The 20,341-nt window shown below is 41.9% G+C and overlaps 1 protein-coding gene across 1 annotated transcript in view; it reads right to left on the bottom strand.

The window, feature by feature from the left end:
- OPRK1 (opioid receptor kappa 1) overlaps positions 1 to 20,341 on the bottom strand; it is a 47,570-nt gene that overhangs the window by 15,335 nt on the left and 11,894 nt on the right. Inside the window, exon 2 of the mRNA XM_029592697.1 lies at positions 11,753 to 12,105. Within this exon, the coding sequence (XP_029448557.1) occupies positions 11,753 to 12,105 (353 nt within the window). The remainder of the gene's footprint in view (positions 1 to 11,752; positions 12,106 to 20,341) is intronic.

Genomic DNA, 20,341 nt, shown 5'->3' on the forward strand with positions numbered 1-20,341 from the left:
CTTATACAGTATTGGGGCACTTGTACAAGGGTAATTAAAATTGAATGGTAAACAAGGTTATTGAATTTAGAAACCCCTTATCACAATGCAAGTGTTCTGTAGTAAAACAAATCAATATATTACTGCAATCCTATGTAACAATTCTGGAGCCTTGATCTTAGAGCAAATCATATGGAAGCTCAAGACTTGTCCCATTTGTCTTCAGCTCTCTACAATAAAAAAGGAATTGACTCAACTAAGAGAGGAATGGTTTATGTTTAAAAAAACAGCAGAAACCTCCTCACCATAACATAAATTATAATAGCAGCAGAAGGTGAATCGTTTCTACTTTATTCAGTAAACCCACACCAATAGTTTCCAAACTCATTGCTTGATTTTATGAACACAGCATCAGAAGTTGTTCTTAAGAGCTAATATATTGTCCATCCACTGCCTCTTGCCACGCAATGGGTTCCAAGCGGATCAGGGGACAGCACTCAAATTTCATTCATTTGTCAGTTCTACACTAATGTCTCTTCATTCTGAATGGAAACTATCTTTTATTCAAGCTCTGAAAATTATCTATTAATAAGGCATTAACAAACACATTTATCTTTTATCGAACAAGTCTATTTTCCTGGTCTCACACTATCAAAGAGATTTCCAAATTAAATTTCAAACTCTCTCTTATTAAATTGAGACACCCACCATGAGCTAATGTTTCTGCGGCCTATACTGCCTTCATAAGGGGTTCCCCACACTCATAATATTATTCCAACCCTCACAAGAGAACGTTTTGCCATTTTGCATAAGTCCCTTATATGACTATAAAATTAGCTGCCTGAATTGTGGGAGGATCGGGGCAGAGCGAGTTAGCCATACCAGTTATGGGACTAACTGCTGATATTTGGACTAAGCTGCATAAATTTTATGGCTAAGCTTAGGTCTAACTTTAGCCAGAGACTTATCCAGCTAAGTGCTCAGTTATACGCATATATTCAGCGGCATAGCTGTACCGCTGAATATGCATCATAACTTAGCCAGATAAATTCTAACCAGCTAAGGCCTGGATTCATCATTCTTTGCAGAATGATGAATTCTGTGAAAAAGGGGGGTGGAGGGGCGAAGCCCACAGCCTTCACACCATGGTGGTGTGCCAGCTGCCGGCTTTCACACTGAATAGCCACACCGTGAAAGTGATGCTATTCGGCATGCTACTGCCGACGATAATGTTAGTAACATTATCACCAGCAGTGAAGCCACCGCTGACTCCTCCCCTCCCTGCCACGCCTCCTCCCCGCCCCTAATTTGCATTATATCGCATGCGAAAATGCCCTTTTTGCATGCGATATGGCCTTATCTCGTGTGTTAGGGCCCTAACGCACGCGATAAAACTTTAGAAAATACCCCCCTAAGATACTTAACTGGCCAGTTTTGAATATTGATTCCCCCAGACTTTGTAAAATGGGGAAGTACCTTGAGAAGGATCTAGAAGGCTGGGAGTGTTACGATTCCTCCCATAGCTGGAGCTACGGGAAGCCTCTCACCTTTCTCTGGAGGCCGCTCTGAAGCCAGGGCCTCGCCTGATCTGGTTGCCCAGGTTTTGCTCCATGGCCTGGGAGGCCTTCGATGTCCTCGGGGCCTGCCTGAGGCCTGCTTCAGTCTCCACCTGGACTTCCTGGTTTGCGCCCCGCCCTTCTCCTTAGGGGCCGGCCCGCAGCTCTTCTCTACAGTTATAGGGCCAGCCAGGTGTGGCTCATCTGAACTCCTCCCAGGGAGTTGCTTGTTTCCTGTCCTATAAAAGGACTTTCTCTGCTCTCAGTCCTTGCTTTGGCAATGGTGCTAGTCTACCTAGGCTGTGTCTCCCTTGGACTTCCTGATGTTCCTGCTTGATTCTGATTTTCCAGTCCTGATGCTCCAGGATGTGGGACCCATGCCTCTGAGAGTTCCTGCTTCTGTTCCGAGTTCCTAGACTCTTGCTTCTGATTCCTAGTTCCAACTCTGGAGGACCCGAGGGGTTTCCACTACCCTGCGCTGAGTGACTTCCCGAGCTTCTCCCGCTCTTCTCGTGGTCCGCGACCAGCCTCTTGGCTGTGTAGGGTGCGAAGGAGACAGTGTGATCCACGACCGTCCATTGGGGCCGCCCATTGGCAATGGATTGGTAGGGCGCCTGCCTTCATCCTGAACTCCTCTGTGCTTTGCTCCAAGTTCCAAGGCTTTGCTTTCTCTGCTTCAGTCCTGTGCCAACCTGACCTCCGTCCAGCCTGCCACCTCTGCTGCTCCCTGCGGCAGGTCCGAAAGGGCTGGGAACGGTCGGAGGACTGTTCAGAGACCACCATAATATTGTGGTCTCCCGGGGCATGTAGATCGGTGGAGTGGCCAGGACCTGGACCGTCTTCACCACTGCAAGGGCACACCTCTTCCACCTACAGAGCCTTGGTATGCCAAACCTTGAGTGCTTGCTCGAGACTGACGCTAGCCATAACAGGGAGGAGATGAAAGAAGTGGAACATTAGTGAACTAAATTAAAAGGAGCTATAACAAAGGCAGGAAATCTTTATGAAAGAATAGTAAATAAAAGTAAAGAGACAAAGGAAATCAATATGGCTCTCTAAAGAGATGGCTGAAAAAGTAAAAGCAAAAAGATCAGCATTCAAAAAGTAGAAAGAAACAGAAATGATGGGGGCAAATGTCTAAATGTGAACTGGCTGGGAGATAGACCATGGAGTGATTGTGTGTGACAAGGTGGCAGATAAAGAAGAGGGATACTGGGGTGCAGAAAGGCATAACCTGTACAGATCATTGGTGAGGCCTCATCTGGAGTATTGTGTTCAGTTTTGGAGATCATATCTCAAAAAGAATAGAGACAAGAAGGAAGTAATCCAAAATGGCATGGAGTCTGCACCAAAAGTGTTATGACATGAGACTAAAGGATTTAAATGTCTAGAGGAGAGAATACACAAGGGTGATATGTTACAGACTTTTAAAATCCTAAAAGTTATTTAGAATGCACAAGAATCAAATGTTTTTAGATGGAAAGAAAACTGTAGAACAAGATCCAAGGGGGTTGAGTCAGGACCAATCTCAGGAACTATTTCTTCATGGAAAGGGTGGTGCATGGATGGAATGCCCTTCCAGAGGGGGTAGTGAGGACATAGACTGTAATGGAATTAAAAAGAGCATGGGGTAAATTACAGAGGATTCCTATTGCCTAAATGATGGAGGCAAAAAATAGGAAAACCCATGTTGTCTGGGTAATCTGTATAGAGCAACAATTGCCTGTGAATAAAATTAAAAAAATTAAAGAAAAAGATATTGCTGTGCAGACTTCTGCTGACATTTACTATATGACTACATCATGGTACTTGTCTGCAACAAAATATTATCTAACTACATGGCAAGCATACCAAGACACTTGTTTTTTAAACATGCCTCCCTATTTCCCCCTGCACTCATAATTCCTTCTCTTATCCACTGGTAGCATGCCTAGCCTTCAGGACAATGGCCCTTTCCTGCATGATTTGGGTAGCCTTTATACTTTGGGATGTCAACTGGCTCCAGATTTTCAGGACAGGCTGCATGCTTGGACTCTTAGTTTTATTTTTCTTAGGGAATACAATAGGGAAATCAAAGCTACAAGTACCTGTAGGCAATGGGGTAAAGGTAGAACTGGATTAGCCTGTCCTGAAAAAAGGAGCCAATTGGCCACCCTACATTTCTCTAGAAGCTATCATGGGCACCAATGTAGTCTTCATTTCTGATTTCTAGTACTTAGGAGGCAGGGTGTACCATTTTAAACCCTCAGACCAGGAACAGGCTCCTCATAGAATCTAAGTCAGTCTGAAAAGCATTAAAAAAAATGACAATCTGTAGCATGGTTGTTATCTGATTCTGTATCATATGGAACAGATTAATCCAGTCCTATTTTCCTAGGAAAATTTGGACCACAAATCCATGCATGGAGTAGAATAAGACCAGGAGTGGTTTAGCCTGTTCTATATGAAATGGAGCTAGAAGACAGCCCTAATCCTTCATGAACTGGGTCAAACAAGTAGAAAGCAAAGTATTAGTAAAAAAAAAAAAAAAGATTAACTTAAACTCTGGCAGCATACATTGGACCAATCAACAATATGTGTAGACCCTTCCCTTCTCACACAGAAAAATAGGGGCAGATTTTCAAAGGGGTGTGCGCGTAAGATACGCGTGTAACCCTCAAAAGGCTGCCCCTTCCACCCCCTGCGCACGCCGAGCCTATGTTGCATAGGCTCAGCGGCGCGCGCAAGCCCCGGGATGCGAGTAAGTCCCGGGGCTTTCCTGGGGGGGGGGGGGGGGCATGTCGGGAGCATGTTGGGGGGCATGTCTCGGCCGGCGTGTCATCGGGAGCGTTCCATGAGCGGGGCCGCGGGGGGAATTAGTTAGAGCCAGGGGGTGGGTTAGTTAGGGGAAGGAAAGGGAAGGTGGGGGGGGGGGGCGTCGGAAAGAAAGTTCCCTCCGAGGCCGTTCTGATTTCGGAGCGGCCTCGGAGGGAACAGAGGCAGGCTGCGCGGCTCGGCGCGCGCAGGCCGCCGATTTTGCGCAGTCTTGTGTGCACCGACCCCGGATTTTAAAAGATGTGCGCGGCTACGTGTGTATCTTTTAAAATCCTGTGTACTTTTGTTTGCGCCGGTTGCGCGAACAAAAGTACGCGTGCGCATACTTTTTAAAAATCTGCCCCATAGGAGATAAATCAATGTCAGACTTATCAGAATTGGGAGGTTGGCCCAGAAAAGGAAGTCTTCCTGGTCCCACTAGTAGTGCTGGAGGATCAGCTGCAGAAATGCTGGTAGACAATATCTCGGGATCACACATAAATGCTGGATGCCATCTTCCCTATTCAGTCAGGCAGTGAGCTTTAACATGTGATTGCTGCATGTTTATACTATTTCCAGTGCCACATAAGAACATAGGAGGTGGCCAGACTTGATTAGACCAAGGATTCATCAAAACCAGCATCTTGTTTCTAACAGTAGTCAATCCATGATTCAAGTGGCAAATATCTCATACTACTAATTCCATTAATAAGCAGTGGCTATTCCTTAAGTCAATTTGATTACTAGCAGGTTATAGATTTTTCCTCCAGGAACTTATCCAAACCTTTTTTAAACCCAGCTATGCTAACTACCTTGATCACATCCTCTACTAATGAATTCCGGAGCTTAACTGTGTGTTGAGCGAAAAATATTTTTCTCCAATTTCTTTCAAGGTTTACCATAGGAGCAATATAGAGATACTATGATATTCTCCGTTTTATTCACCATTCCCTTCCTAATAATTTATTAACAATCTATTTTCTATTTTGACTGCTTCAGCACAATGAGCTGATGATTTCACAATGAGAAATAGATCTTTTTTCTGGGTGGTAACTCCTAATATGGAACCTAAAATCGTGCAGCTATAACTTGGGTTGCTTTTCCCTTGTGCATCACTTTGCACTTTTCTACATTCAATTTCATCTGTAATTTGGATGCCAAGTCTTCCAGTCTCGCATGGTCTTCCTGCAATTTATCACAATTTTCTTTTGATTTAACAACTCTAAAGAATTTTGTACTATCTGAAAATTTGATCACCTTACTCGTTGTTCCCCTTTCCAGATCAATTATATATATATACTTTCCAGATCAATCTACCATGTAAATGGGCTCTGACCAACGACCCGCAAATGCGCAGTAGAGAGCAGCTCTACCGCGCATGCGCGGGCGAGCATGTCGGTCAGAGCGGAGCGTGCCCAAAAATAAAATGGTGCTGGGAGGAGCAGGAGCGGCGGCGGCGAGGTGCAGGAGCAGCGGCAGCAAGGAGCAGGAGCGGTGGCGGCACATGCGAGGGAGGGAGAGACACCCCCCCCCCGGAGATCTTCCGTCTGCCAGTTGTGGATGAGCTGAAAGGGGAGGGGATTGAGAGACGGGGAGTGACTGAGGGGAGGGAAGAGAGAGTGAGGTGAAGAGAGGGGGGAGGGAGGAGTGAGCTGAGGGGAGGGGGGAGGGAGGAGAGAGTAAGGTGAGGGGAGGGTGAGGGAGGAGAGAGTGAGCTGAGGGGAGGGGGCGGGGGGAAGGTGAGAGGGAGGGAGACTAGAGGGCGGAGGTGAGAGGGAGGGAGGGAGAATAGAGAGGGAAGGGAGAATGAGGGGGAGGGAGTGAGAAGGAAATGGACCGAAATTTTTTTTTTAAATGTAGCCAGTTGTTATGGGCTTAACAGCTAGTTATATATATATTAAAAAGCACAAGTCCAAGTACAGATCCCTAATGCAATCCACTGTTTACCTTTCTCCACTGAGAAGACTGACTCTTTAATCCTACTCTCTGTTTCTGATCTTTTAGCCAGTTTGCAATCCACAAAAGGACATCTCCTCTTATCCCATAACTTTTTAATTTTCCTAAGAGTGTCTCATGAGGGACTTTGTCAATTGCCTTCTAAAAATCCAAATTTCGTGGCAGTAACATTAAAATTAGAGGGAGGGGAGGAGTCGGGGCAGAGTTAGGGAGGAGTCGGCGGCGACACCACTGCCGGCGATAATGTTTCAAACATTATCACCGGCAGTAGCACGGGGAATGGCACCACCTTTTATGCACCACCTTTTAGGCACCACCTTTTATGCACCGCGGCCGGCAAAATCACACCGCAGTTGTGCGATCGGCTGTGGGCTATCACCCGCCCACCCCCTCCTTCGCCCCCTTTAGTTAGCCAGATAAGTTCATCACACCCCACAACATCCCTGGAAAGCCTCTTTTTTTATCTGGCTAAATTATAGCAAGATAAAGACTTAAGATAAGAGGCCAAATATTTAAAATGTTGTCATTTATATGGATAACAGTGAGTTATCTGTCTAAATGGCTTTGAATATTGACTTCTGTTAACTTATTTGTTGAATGTATTAAGCAGGCTTTTGCATGTGTATGATTGCTACGGTTTTCCCATTGATTCTTATGGAGTGAGGGGGAATAAATGTTGAAGATAGTGTGCAAATGTGGTGATGTGGAGATTGAAATCTGGATATGCATTTTTTACTACTTGCCCTTAGTTCATGTTGATGTCATATTCAGAGAGTGCTCAGTGTGGTTTCCTTAGCTTGTTCAACAGATGACTGCATGTCTAAAAATGGATAATTGAGCTCATAAACAAGGTCATGAGGGGGGCCCTGTGAGAGGAGGAGAAGGAGCAAAGAAAGCCGTCCTGGTTCGGAGCATTGTGACTGAAAGAAAGAGCCAGCTGAGTCCCTTACAAGACAGTGGAGAGAGCGGAGATGAGACTGATTGCAACCAGCTGAACCAGTGCTCCTGACGACATCAACTAGGGACCGGGTCATTAAATCCCAAGGAGCGTTGGCATTCTGAGGGCTCTTTGAGGAGGAGAAGGAACAAAGAAAACCATCTTGGTTTGGAGCATTGTGAGTGGGAGAAAGAGCCAGCTGAGTCCCTTCCAAGAGAGTGGAGAGAGCGGAGGTGAGACTGATTGCACCCAGCTAAGCTAGTGCTCCTGAAGTCATCAACCTGGGACTGGGTCTTTAAATCCCAAGGAGCGTTGGTGCGCAGTGCCGCCAGCACCCTGCCTAAGCCGCATGTCCCAAAGTGACTGCGATTGATTGGGAAGGAGAGAAAGGAATCTCTTCCCCCTCTCATATGTGTGATCTATGGGCCGAAAAAGGAAAGCGAAGTTTGCTACCTCCTCCTCCCCATCAACAGTAAGGATTAGCCCCATGGATGCCCACATAAATCGGCAGGGAACGCCGCATATGGACTCTTTACAAGGCATTTTGGATGCCTCATTAAGTCCAGACAATGGGTCTATCCCCCCACAACCACCAGGAGACATGAGAGAAGATCTTTCAGCTGAGGCTACCGCAGAAAATGTTAGTGCACAAAAAATCGAGTCTCCATTGACTGAAGTAATGCCCTGCCATGATTTACATTCTCCAGAGGCAGATGATGGTAATGTTGTAGTTACCATAGACCGTTCCCAGATTGTTTCTGAGGATCCGGCCAGTGTGACTCTTGGGGACTTATGGAGGGTACTAGTGAAACTGGATTCTAACTTAACACAAGTTAATACCTCCTTATCTTCATTAGTGAATGTTAACAGGCTGTCTATATAAGACCAAGGGAAAAGGTTGAATGAAGTGGATTCGATGTTAAAAACAGTGGCAGTGAAAATTCAGAATTTTCAAGAGAGAGAGAGTATGACCATTATAGATTGTACTTCATTACATGCAGAACTAGAAAAAGTGGAAAATTTATTGAGCATTAAGAATTTAAGATTTCTCAATTTCCCGATTACTAGATTATTGTCTCCAAGTGAAATGTTTGTGAAATTCTTAAAATAAAATCTTGCATTTGAAGAGAAGGATATACAAACTATATCAAAAATGTATTATTTTCCTATAAGGCCAAATAATATCAATGGGCCAATTGAGGAGAATAGGCCTGGAATTTCAACCTTCTTAGAAGAATCCACTGATTATAAGTAGAACATAAAAACATAAGAAATTGCCATGCTGGGTCAGACCAAGGGTCCATCAAGCCCAGCATCCTGTTTCCAACAGAGGCCAAACCAGGCCACAAGAACCTGGCAATTACCCAAACACTATGAAGATCCCATGCTACTGATGCAATTAATAGCAGTGGCTATTCCCTAAGTAAACTTGATTAATAGCCGTTAGTGGACTTCTCCTCCAAGAATTTATCCAAACCTTTTTTGAACCCAGGTACACTAACTGCACTAACAATATCCTCTGGCAACACTATTCATATCCTTCTCCTTGGAGAAGGATAAGGAGTATGTGTTGGGAAAATTATTCAAGAACAAGGATTTACAATTCTGTGGCCAAAAAGGTATGTGTTCCCAGATGTTTCCAGACCTACTCAGGTCCGTAGGAAACAATTTTTGGCTTTAAAGAATAAAACTCTGGAAATTGGGGCTACGTTTTATTTGAAATTTCCTTCAAAGTGTTTCATTAATTACAGGGTGAAAAGTTTTCTTTTAATGAGCCACCCTACCTTGAAAATCTCTTGAGGGATAAAGCTAGTTTAAGGGTGAACCAAAATACACCAGAAGTAATGGCCTTAGAGAATCATTTAGAGATTGCTCCTTCCCAGGGTTAAAGTATTATGTTTGTATATTTTTCCTAAAAAGGACACCCCCCCCCCAAACACACACACACACATATTATAAGGTCAAATGAGTGAATTATAAAATAAGTATGAGATTGAATTTGTTATTGGGTTGTGTATGTATTCCCTCAAGTGATTACCTCATTATGTGATGAAACATATTTTATGTTATGTAATATTGAAAAATTCAATAAAGAGAAAATTATAAAAAATAAACAAGGTCATGAGGTAGCTAATATATTGACTAGGAGACAGGCAAGCCCCAAATACTTCATTACCCTCTCATTATTGTCCAATTTGCTGCTGTTCATCATCCCATGTATTTTTCAGCATTTATTACTGCCAAACCAGCATCACGTAGAGACATAGGAGAGAATACAGATCCAACTTTATTGAGATAGGAGTAGAAAAAAAATACAAAAAAATAATTGCAAGCTAAGACAGTATTCATAATTTAAACATGGTGATGATGCTCCTTCAACACCACTCCCATTCCATAATGTATTTTTAAATACCTCTGACAAAGACTCAATTAGATCCAATGGTAGATTATTACTAAATTTGAAGAAATGAACTGTAAAAAATAAATAAATAAATAAATAACTCATCCCTTGACTTTAAAGTGCATTTTGACCGGTATGAAGCTGCCACGAATGTCGGTATATAAAAATAAATAAATACATTTTAGCTTAATCAGCTGCAGCAGAGTATATCAAATCTATGATTAGTTCTGAGTTTCAGCTTCTAATTCTACTACTGTTGAGAAGGCCACATGACACTACATATTCTGTTCTACACAAGCCATTCTAAGTCCAAATCAATGCACAGAAACAATGTATTAATCTGATTTAAATAATTGACAGACCTTCAGACTTGGGCTCTCGCTGCTATGTCTGGAGCATATATATTCTGCCATAGAGCATGACAACTTGTGCAATACTGATTCTGATTTTTAAGAACTATAACCTGGTCAACTAACCAAGGTCTCTTGTCTTCTAAGCTATAGTACTAAAAAATTGACTGTAGGAAATACTGTGTTCTAATTTGACAAAATCTAGGCTATTCCATGACCACACCCTTGAAAATCATGGGTTTTATACTTTCCTCCTCTCTGCTCAGTTCTCTAGAGGTGGTTGTGAGGGATGGGGACATCATAATTAGAATGCTTAGGACCAGATTTAACGTTGTAGAAAAATAGAATAAAAAATGACAAAAAAAATCTATTAGTCAATATGTTTATGCAAATATGCAAGAAGCTTATACTTTGGGAGTGCATGTATAATTTTAAAACAGTGCAGTCTTTGCTTAAGATTTAATTCCTTTCAACTTTAAGAAGAGAAAAAAAATCCTTCAGAAAGAATGATGGCAGCAATACGTTCTATGAAAACAAGAAAGCTTAGTAAATTTCGTCCTATGAGACTTCACGTGCAACTACCAAGGTTTTATTCCTTTCTAATTACCCCCAACCTAGCCCAGCCTTTACAGTGGTGATCCTTGGGCAGGGGCCACAGAAAGCAGTTCCCTCAAGAACCCAGTATGCATGTACCAAATTTGTTCAGTAGGCGTCACCACTGTACCATAACTAACATTCCTCCTCCCCTCCTCCCCATTTCTCTTGTGGCATTTCCAGCCTAAGGTGGAATGGGAGTAGACATTAGGTCTTCTACAACAACAGTATGCACCAGGTTGGCCCCTATTCATTTAAACAAAAATAAATTAATATACATTCATTGATATACTTTGGGAGGACTTGATTCTAACTTTTTCAGCTAGATTTTTTAAATCTATCTTGATGGACTACCCACAGCTAGCTTAGTAGAAAGTATGCAGGGGACTATCCTCAGCTCTGACTTGTTCATTACTCCCTCCATTAAACTAACTCTCCCCAGAAAACTGTTGTATAGGGCATGTGTTTCTTTTTGATGACAGCACTATTATAACCCAGCAGAGAGAATACAGAATAGCCTGAGGAAAATTTCCTGACCCAGCCCCAACATATTTTTGAAGAAATGATAATGGGGAGGGGGCATTGGAGCACATAAAGGTGAGGGGTCAGTTCCTTCCAAGGTGATCTCAAAGAATGATTATTCCTAAAGCTCTAGTTCTCTCTCTCTCTCTCTCAGGATTGGTCTGCCTATCCTGTTCTTGGAGTGTTGGAGCTCATTTGCTTGCTTCTCTTCCTGAAGGCATAGCTACAGTAGGCGATGCTACCTGGAAAGGAGTTGGGTTCAGCACTAAGGAGGATATCAGCCCTCAGCTTCTGTCTATGGTACTTTCAAGGTAAAATATGGGACTCATCAGTCACTTTTTGCTGTGAATTGTAAAGGGACAGAGCCATCTTTCAGCCCTGTGCAGCCACCAAATATTCAGCATTGCTGGGGCTTCTTTGGGCACAGATCTAGGTGAGATTGCATATTTACACAAACTTAAAGATAGCCCTGTTCAGTGTTCAGTAGAATATACTACTCAATGAACTCCACTAGATATTGTTTTGGATATTTTTGAAGGTTTAAAATTGGTTGGAACTGAAAATTTGCCATAATTCCCCTTATTCACCACTAGCTTGATTTGAGCAAAACATATTGCTTGCTTTATATAAATTGTTACACAATTTTTTAATGAAATGTACTTACCATCTCTGGTTTTGGTGCCTCCAAGGATGATGGCAGATATACCGACAGATGATGATAATATCCATATACATATATTAATGATCTTTGCCTTAAGAGGAGTACGGAAGTCCAGAGCCTTAACTGGATGACACACAGCAATATATCGATCAACACTCATCATGGTCAAGGTGAATATACTGGTAAACATATTATAGTAGTCAATTGAAACTACTATTTTACATAAGACATCCCCAAATGGCCATGAGTTCATCATATATTCAGTGCTCTGAAAAGGCATTGTTGTGGTAACCAAAGCATCTGCCATTGCCAAATTGAATATATAAATGTTAGTCGCTGTCTTCATCTTTGTATATCTGTAGAATAAAAAGACAAAATGTCCTTGGGCGTATGTTGCATGGATAACTGTGTAAGTTAACAGTTCATTATGGATTTTATCATCAGTAGCTACACATTTTTAACACTATCATGGCAGTATTTCTAGCAAGAAGGAACTAAAAAATGAAATTTCAGACCTATTAGTAAAAATTTGTAACTTATCATTAAAATCATCCATTGTACCTGAAGACTGGAGGATAGCAAATGTAAGCCCAATATTTAAAAAGGGCTCCAGGGGCGATCCGGGAAACTACAGACCGGTTAGCCTGACATCAGTGCCAGGAAAAATAATGGAAAATGTTCTAAACATCAAAATCACAGAACATATAGAAAGACATGGTTTAATGGAACAAAGTCAGCATGGCTATACCCAGGGCAAGTCTTGCCTCACAAATCTGCTTCACTTTTTTGAAGGAGTTAATAAACATGTGGATAAAGGTGAACCGGTAGATGTAGTATACTTGGATTTTCAGAAGGGGTTTGACAAAGTTCCTCATGAGAGGCTTCTAGGAAAAGTAAAAAGTCATGGGATAGGTGGCGATGTCCTTTCGTGGATTGCAAACTGGCTAAAAGACAGGAAACAGAGAGTAGGATTAAATGGGCAATTTTCTCAGTGGAAGGGAGTGGACAGTGGAGTGCCTCAGGGATCTGTATTGGGACCCTTACTGTTCAATATATTTATAAATGATCTGGAAAGAAATACGACGAGTGAGATAATCAAATTTGCAGATGACACAAAATTGTTCAGAGTAGTTAAATCACAAGCAGATTGTGATAAATTGCAGGAAGACCTTGTGAGACTGGAAAATTGGGCATCCAAATGGCAGATGAAATTTAATGTGGATAAGTGCAAGGTGATGCATATAGGGAAAAATAACCCATGCTATAATTACACAATGCTGGGTTCCATATTAGGTGCTACAACCCAAGAAAGAGATCTAGGTGTCATAGTGGATAACACATTGAAATCGTCGTTACAGTGGGCTGCAGCAGTCAAAAAAGCAAACAGAATGTTGGGAATTATTAGAAAGGAAATGGTGAATAAAACGGAAAATGTCATAATGCCTCTGTATCGCTCCATAGTGAGACCGCTCCTTGAATACTGTGTACAATTCTGGTCGCCACATCTCAAAAAAGATATAATTGCAATGGAGAAGGTACAGAGAAGGGCTACCAAAATGATAAGGGGAATGGAAAAACTCCCCTATGAGGAAAGACTAAAGAGGTTAGGACTTTTCAGCTTGGAGAAGAGACGACTGAGGGGGGATATGATAGAGGTGTTTAAAATCATGAGAGGTCTAGAACGGGTAGATGTGAATCGGTTATTTACTCTTTCAGATAGTAGAAAGACTAGGGGGCACTCCATGAAGTTAGCATGGGGCACATTTAAAACTAATCGGAGAAAGTTCTTTTTTACTCAACGCACAATTAAACTCTGGAATTTGTTGCCAGAGGATGTGGTTAGTGCCGTTAGTATAGCTGTGTTTAACAAAGGATTGGATAAGTTCTTGGAGGAGAAGTCCATTACCTGCTATTAAGTTCACTTAGGGGTAGATTTTAAATACTTGCGCGAACGCGTACTTTTGTTCGCGCACCAGGCGCGAACAAAAGTACACTGGGTTTTATAAGATACGCGCGTAGCCGCACATATGTTATAAAATCCGGGGTCGGCGCGCGCGCAAGGGGGTGCACATTTGTGCAACCTGCGCGCGCCGAGCCCAGCGCGCGCTGCCTGTTCCCTCCGAGGCTGCTCCGATTTCGGAGCAGCCTCGGAGGGAACTTTCCTTTGTCCCTCCCCTCACCTTCCCCTCCCTTCCCCTACCTAACCCACCCCCCCGGCCCTATCTAAACCCCCCCTTAACTTTGTGCGCGTCGGCCGGCTGCCCTGCTCCGTGGTCCGGTCCCGGGGGCTGTTCCGGAGGCCGCGGCCACGCCCCCGGAACGCACCCGGGCCGAAACCACGCCCATGTTGCCGCCCCCGAAACACCATGCCCCGCCCCCTAAACGCCGCGTCATCCCGCCACGCCCCCGCTACGTCCCCGACAGGAAGCCCCGGGACTTACGTGCGTCCTGGGGCTCTGCGTGCACCTGCGGCCTATGCAAAATAGGCACGCCGGCGCGCGATGGCCCTGCGGGCATAAATCCGGAAGGATTTACGCCCGCAGGGGTTTTAAAATCCGCCCCTTAGAGAATAGCCACTGCCATTAGCAATGGTAACATGGAATAGACTTAGTTTTTGGGTACTTGCCAGGTTCTTATGGCCTGGATTGCCCACTGTTGGAAACAGGATGCTGGGCTTGATGGACCCTTGGTCTGACCCAGTATGGCATTTTCTTAAGAAACCTGCATCAAGGTCTATTTTTGTCAGTCTAATAGGGTGAACAAGTATGGATAATATTCAGGGTTAATCATCTGGTCTGAATCCTTACAGACATTATCCACAGCAGTGCCAGAGAGTGATTTAGACTCTTGTAAAACTTTGTAATTTTGGATCCATTGGGTTGAAGTTTTGTTGGTTTGGCAACAATGTTGACTTTCTTGACCATGCAATTTTTTTTTTTTTTTTTTGCCTCAACATTTTGTCTTCTGGTAAATTAAGAATCTTTTGATTTGGATTTTCCTTTCAATTTAGTATTTTTTTTAAATCAACTATAAGTCTGAATGATTCCTTCTTATGGATATTCTATTATATATAGCCATGAACATTTCTTTCAACTTGCTAGAAATCTGGAAGAACGATTGATTTTAGTTTATATATTTATAAATGTTAAACTGACACAACTGAAAAAGCCAAGTCAGTCAAATATTTTAATAAATTTTGTGAAAAGATCTTTTCAATGTAATGTCAATATAATATTTGTAATATTATTTATTTTTAATTTTGCTGATATAAAAATACTTTTTGTAATAAGTTTCCTGTTCTGAACTGTGTATGAATATACACATCATATGTATTTATAATTGTTAGAAATGTTTTGTTCTGTATTTGAAATAATTAAGTATACTAAACATAAATATTTTCTACCACAAATTTTTCATGCACTGATACAAGTCAGATATCCTAGACCTCTTCTAACATATACAGATTGTTTTCTACCAGGGGTCGGTATGCACAAGGGGGTGCACAATTGTGCACCTTGTACACGCCGAGGTGCGCTGCCTTCCCCCGTTCCCCCTAGCCTGACCTTCCCACCACTTCCCCTAACCTTTCCCCTCCAGCCCTACTCTAACCCCCCTGACCTTTATTTTAACTTTTGCACCTGCCTCTGGGGATGTGCAGGTTGTGCGTGCCGGCTCAATGCCGGCGCGCAATCCCCGGCACAGTGGCAAATGGCCACTGTGCCAGGAACCGCTGACCCTGCCCCCGCACCACCCCCAGACCGCCACTTTTTGCAAACTCTGGGACTTACACATGTCCTGGGGCTTTACGTGCGTCGCCAGGCCTTTTTAAAATAAGCCCGGCGCGTGTAAGGCCGGTTACACGTGTAACCTTTTTAAAATCCGACCCATAGTATGTTGGAGCATGCCCAGTTTCAGTGGGAACGAGACAGAGGAGAAGGAAGCATGCTAGAGATTACTCCAGGATTTCCAGGCAATAGGACAAGACATAGGAGAGTGAAGAGCTCAAACTTTTCCCATGGTTTCAGGAAAGAGAGAGGATTGAAGAGCAGAGATTTCCCCAGGATTTCAAAGCAAGGTGTTTAGAGAGCTGGAGATTCCCCCTGGATCTCATAGAATGCAATTCAAGCAGTTTGATAAAGAGGATTGCAGGAAGAGATTTGTTAGAAGATTTTTTTGGATTTTGACTGACCAGTGGCTGAGGGAAGGGCATACCAGCAGTATCCCAAAGGGCTGGTACAGAGATCTTTTGACCCATTTGACTAGTCAGCAGATTGGGTGAAGAGAAGTACATAGACCTTTGAGCCACTAACTCAAGAAATTTGTATTTTTGATAATTAAATTAGAATTGAAGTGTTTTAATTTGGTGGAACCCTCTTTTGGATATTTTTCTTGAGGATTATTCCAGACCAGTTCATGCCTGAACTGGTACTACACTCTAGTACATTACAATCACTGGTGGGGATAATTTTAATCAGGATGAATATGCAAGAGCTAGAAGGGAAGTGAGAAGAGTAAGGATGGACAGAAAACCATTTACTTTTTGTTGATCATTGGATGTATGCTTATTCTTATTTTTGTCATCTTATGTTGGATCCTATTTTCTAAGTTACAGTAAAGACTATCTTTTATTTGAACACCAGCTACAGACTCCAGTGTTTTTCATTGAGGCTGACCCAGATTTGGACTTACTGGATGAATGGACCCTGTTGCGATTCCTGATTTCTTCTTGCTGTGCTGGTTTTAGAGGTGGTCTGGGATTTGGGGGCAGTTTTACATGCACATAGGTACGAACAACACAGTGCACAACAGTGAAGATTTGATGTGATTTGGAATAAGGAAAGGTACACAAAGATGACATTTGTACATTGTACTCTTGACAACATTTGATGCACGCTCTACCTAGATGCTATCAAACTAGGTTGAGAGTACATTGAACAAATCTCATCTTTGTATAGCTTTCCTCACTCCGTCACATCAAATCTTCATTGATGGGAACTGTGTTGTTTGTACCTCTGTGCATGTAAAACTGCCCGCCAAACCCTAGACCACCACAAAAACCTTACCTCAAGTTACTAGTGACCCTCCTATAGTGGTATAAATAGTTTACTTATATGAGAGCCATATAAAGAGTCTCTATCTCTCTCCAGGAGCAGCCCAAAACATGGAAATGCCTGAAAGGGCAGCTTGTGAGGTGAAAATCTTGCAGGTGTGATAAAATACCTATACAATGCAGTAAAATAGCATGCATTGCATTATCTCAAAAATTGCCCTCACAATGCCCCTTTTTGTTTGTATTGCAGGTGCTATTCATTCAAAATTTATAGCAAAATGATGAATCTAGGTCTTAAATTGTGAGCCCTCTAAGGACAGGGAAATACCCATAGAACCTGAATAAAATCCACTTTCTAGTGCCAAAAAGCAGAATATAAATCAATCAATCAATAAATAAATAAATAAATATATTTCGCAAATCTCCTAAAGTTTGGAAATCCATTGGTGCCAATCTAGAGCGTATAGAATTCCAGCAGTGTTATGGTATTTATTCTCTCTAAATCACTGGTATTTTGCAGTTCTATTTCCTCAAGCTGGAGGTTTTCCAGTATCTTTATTGCTCAGTATTGAATGGTGTGACAAATATGCTTAAATCCAATTCTTTCTTTCTTAGGTCTTAAAATTGCTGACCAAAATTTTGTAGTAAATAGGCATAAAGGGAATATGTACTGTATATCAAAGGAATGATATTTCAGAACATCAAAAAATATAAAAGATATGCAAATGTAATCAATCACTTGTACATATACATAAAACATATAAGCAATACAAGACATGTTGACCTCATCTAAGTACAAACATACACATTTAGGAAAATGAAACAAAAAATGTCAAGACTTTCAAAATTAAAACCATAAATAAATGACTGTACTATTCCCCAACATGTTTCACTGGATCAGCTTCTTCAGGGAGATTGGTGCCAAGGGTCAAAAACAGAACAAGCAACTCTGTTAACCACATTCCACAAAGATGACATCAGCCAAATGCTAGCTTTGGAACATTCCTCCGATTAACAAATCCTCAATATCTTCTAATTTCACTACAGAAGCAACATAAGTCCCCAAAATTGGAGAAATTCCAAACATATGTTCTTATGTTATCATCAGTAGACAAAGAGAAATGCACTTGCCTTGCATCAGATTTATAATGAATCAAAAATAATACATCAAAAGTAATACATCAAGGAGATCACGTGATGCAGTGAGCCTAGTGAGTCACATTCACTAGAGCTCTAGGTGCCATCCCCTTGAATTTGTGTTTATCTCACCTTTAAAAGTTGCAGTTCCGCAAGCTCTGATTGTCCCCAAACATCTAAGTACTAAATGATCTCCTTCAGCTAAACGGGGACAGGGAGATGTTATCTAAACCTCTCAGAAAGGAGAAAGAAAAAGGTAAAGGGGCCGATCTTAAAATGGTGGACAAGCAGGAGTCATTCAGCATGTTTAACATGGAGGAACAAACAGGTACAAACAGGAACAAACAGGCATAAGTTCAATGCTATCGATATGGTGCTGGAGGAAGATAATTTGGCGCTCACATCTCATGTATGCATGCCGGAAAAATTGCTTGCAGTGAATGAGGCTAAGGTAGAAGATCTGGAAAACTAATTGCGCCAAAACAATCTTTGTTTTTTTGTCTTGCCTGAAAGTGTGCCAGAAGAGGAGTTGGACTTATTAGTGACCTGGCTTCCAGCTGAATTGAAACTGCCAAATCTAGAAGGCAAGCTCATCATAGAACAAGTGCACAGAATCAGGCCTAAACAAGCTGTGGGTTCATGGCCATGAATAGTTATAGTCAGATTTCTAAATTCATCACAGAAATCATTGATTTATACTGTGTATAAGAAACAAAATGATCTTAAATGCAAAGAGCACAATTTCTCAGCTGGCATCTCAACTCAGCATTACAATTTCTCAAATATATACGGCAAGTTGATTAATTGGAATATCAGATTTACTATGCTATTTCCAGCAAAATTAAAGGTTTGGAAAGATGGGAAAGTTCTCATATTTGACACTCCCGGAAAAGCGAAAGAATTGCTGGCTGCATGATGAGCTTATTAAGAGTTGTGTAACACTATACTATGGTGTGAGCTCTTCTGTGGCAGAAAAGATTACTGTGCAATTGCGGCTGGGAGAAAACCACAGGAGAAAGTGCCATTTTCTATGTTCAATCCTGGATGGAATTTATGGGACAATGACGAAACTCTCTAGGAAGTTAATGACTTCATGCTTAAAACAGAGCTATGGGCATTGTTATGTCTGAGATAAAGATGGCTTTACAGCTAAGGAAAATGGCGCTGAGCAATAATATATATATTTTTTTTTCAAGGCAACTGGCTTAGAGATTCAGGAGACTTCAGTGCCATGAGAACTCATCGATTATCTTTGAATTTATTGTCTACTTTCATGTTTTGATAACGGATGTTTGCATACAATGACTTAGTCATTTGCAGCAATAGGTAACACTCTTAACATGAAAAGGCAAACATAACAGAGTATTACATCTGAATAATATATGATGTGTTTGTTCTAATATGTTGAAATCATTTTGCTTTTCAAAGGAGGGTAACTTGGAGATAAAAATATATGGAGTAGGGACCGAATAAGGGGATGGCACCAATTATAAATCTCACATATCTCATTCTCCAATTTAAGAATGCAAACAGAATGTTAGGAATTATTAGGAAGGGAATAGTTAATAAAATGGAAAATGTCATAATGCCTCTATATTGCTCCATGGTGGGACTGCACCTTGAATTCTGTGTACAATTCTGGTCACCGCATCTCAAAAAAGATATTGCTGCGATGGAGAAGATACAGAGAAGGGCAACCAAAATGATAAAGGGGATGGAACATCTCCCTTATGAGGAAAGGCTGAAGAGGTTAGAGCTGATCAGCTTGGTGAAGGGACGGCTGAGGGGGGGATATGATAGAGGTCTTTAAGATCATGAGAGGTCTTGAACGAGTAGATGTGAATCGGTTATTTACACTTTCGAATAATAGAAGGACTAGGGGGCATTCCATGAAGTTAGCAAGTAGCACATTTAAGACTAATCGGAGAAAATTATTTTTCACTCAACGTACAATAAAGCTCTGGAGTTTGTTACCAGAGGATGTGGTTAGTGCAGTTAGTGTAGCTGGATTCAAAAAAGGTTTGGACAAGTTCTTGGAGGAGAAGTCCATTAACTGCTATTAAATTTACATAGGGAATATCCACTGCTATTAATTTCATCAGTATCATGGAATCTTCTTAATGTTTGGGTAATTGCCAGGTTCTTCTGGCCTGGTTTGGCCTCTGTTGGAAACAGGAAGCTGGGTTTGATGGACCCTTAGTCTGACCCAGCATGGCAATTTCTTATGTTCTTATGTTCTTAAGGGATTAGGATGGAAAAGCTAGATTACGGGAGTGTAGGGAGGGAGAGGGAGAGCGGAGGGACTGGGGAGATTTGGGGGGGGGGAGGAGGGAGGATTTTATGGTTGTTTGTCCCAAGGAAGCAAGAGTGGTCTATGGTTTGAGTAAAAGGTTTGCTTTTCTGGC

The sequence above is a fragment of the Rhinatrema bivittatum genome, chromosome 2 (genome assembly GCF_901001135.1).
Source record: "Rhinatrema bivittatum chromosome 2, aRhiBiv1.1, whole genome shotgun sequence".
Lineage (NCBI taxonomy): Eukaryota > Metazoa > Chordata > Amphibia > Gymnophiona > Rhinatrematidae > Rhinatrema > Rhinatrema bivittatum.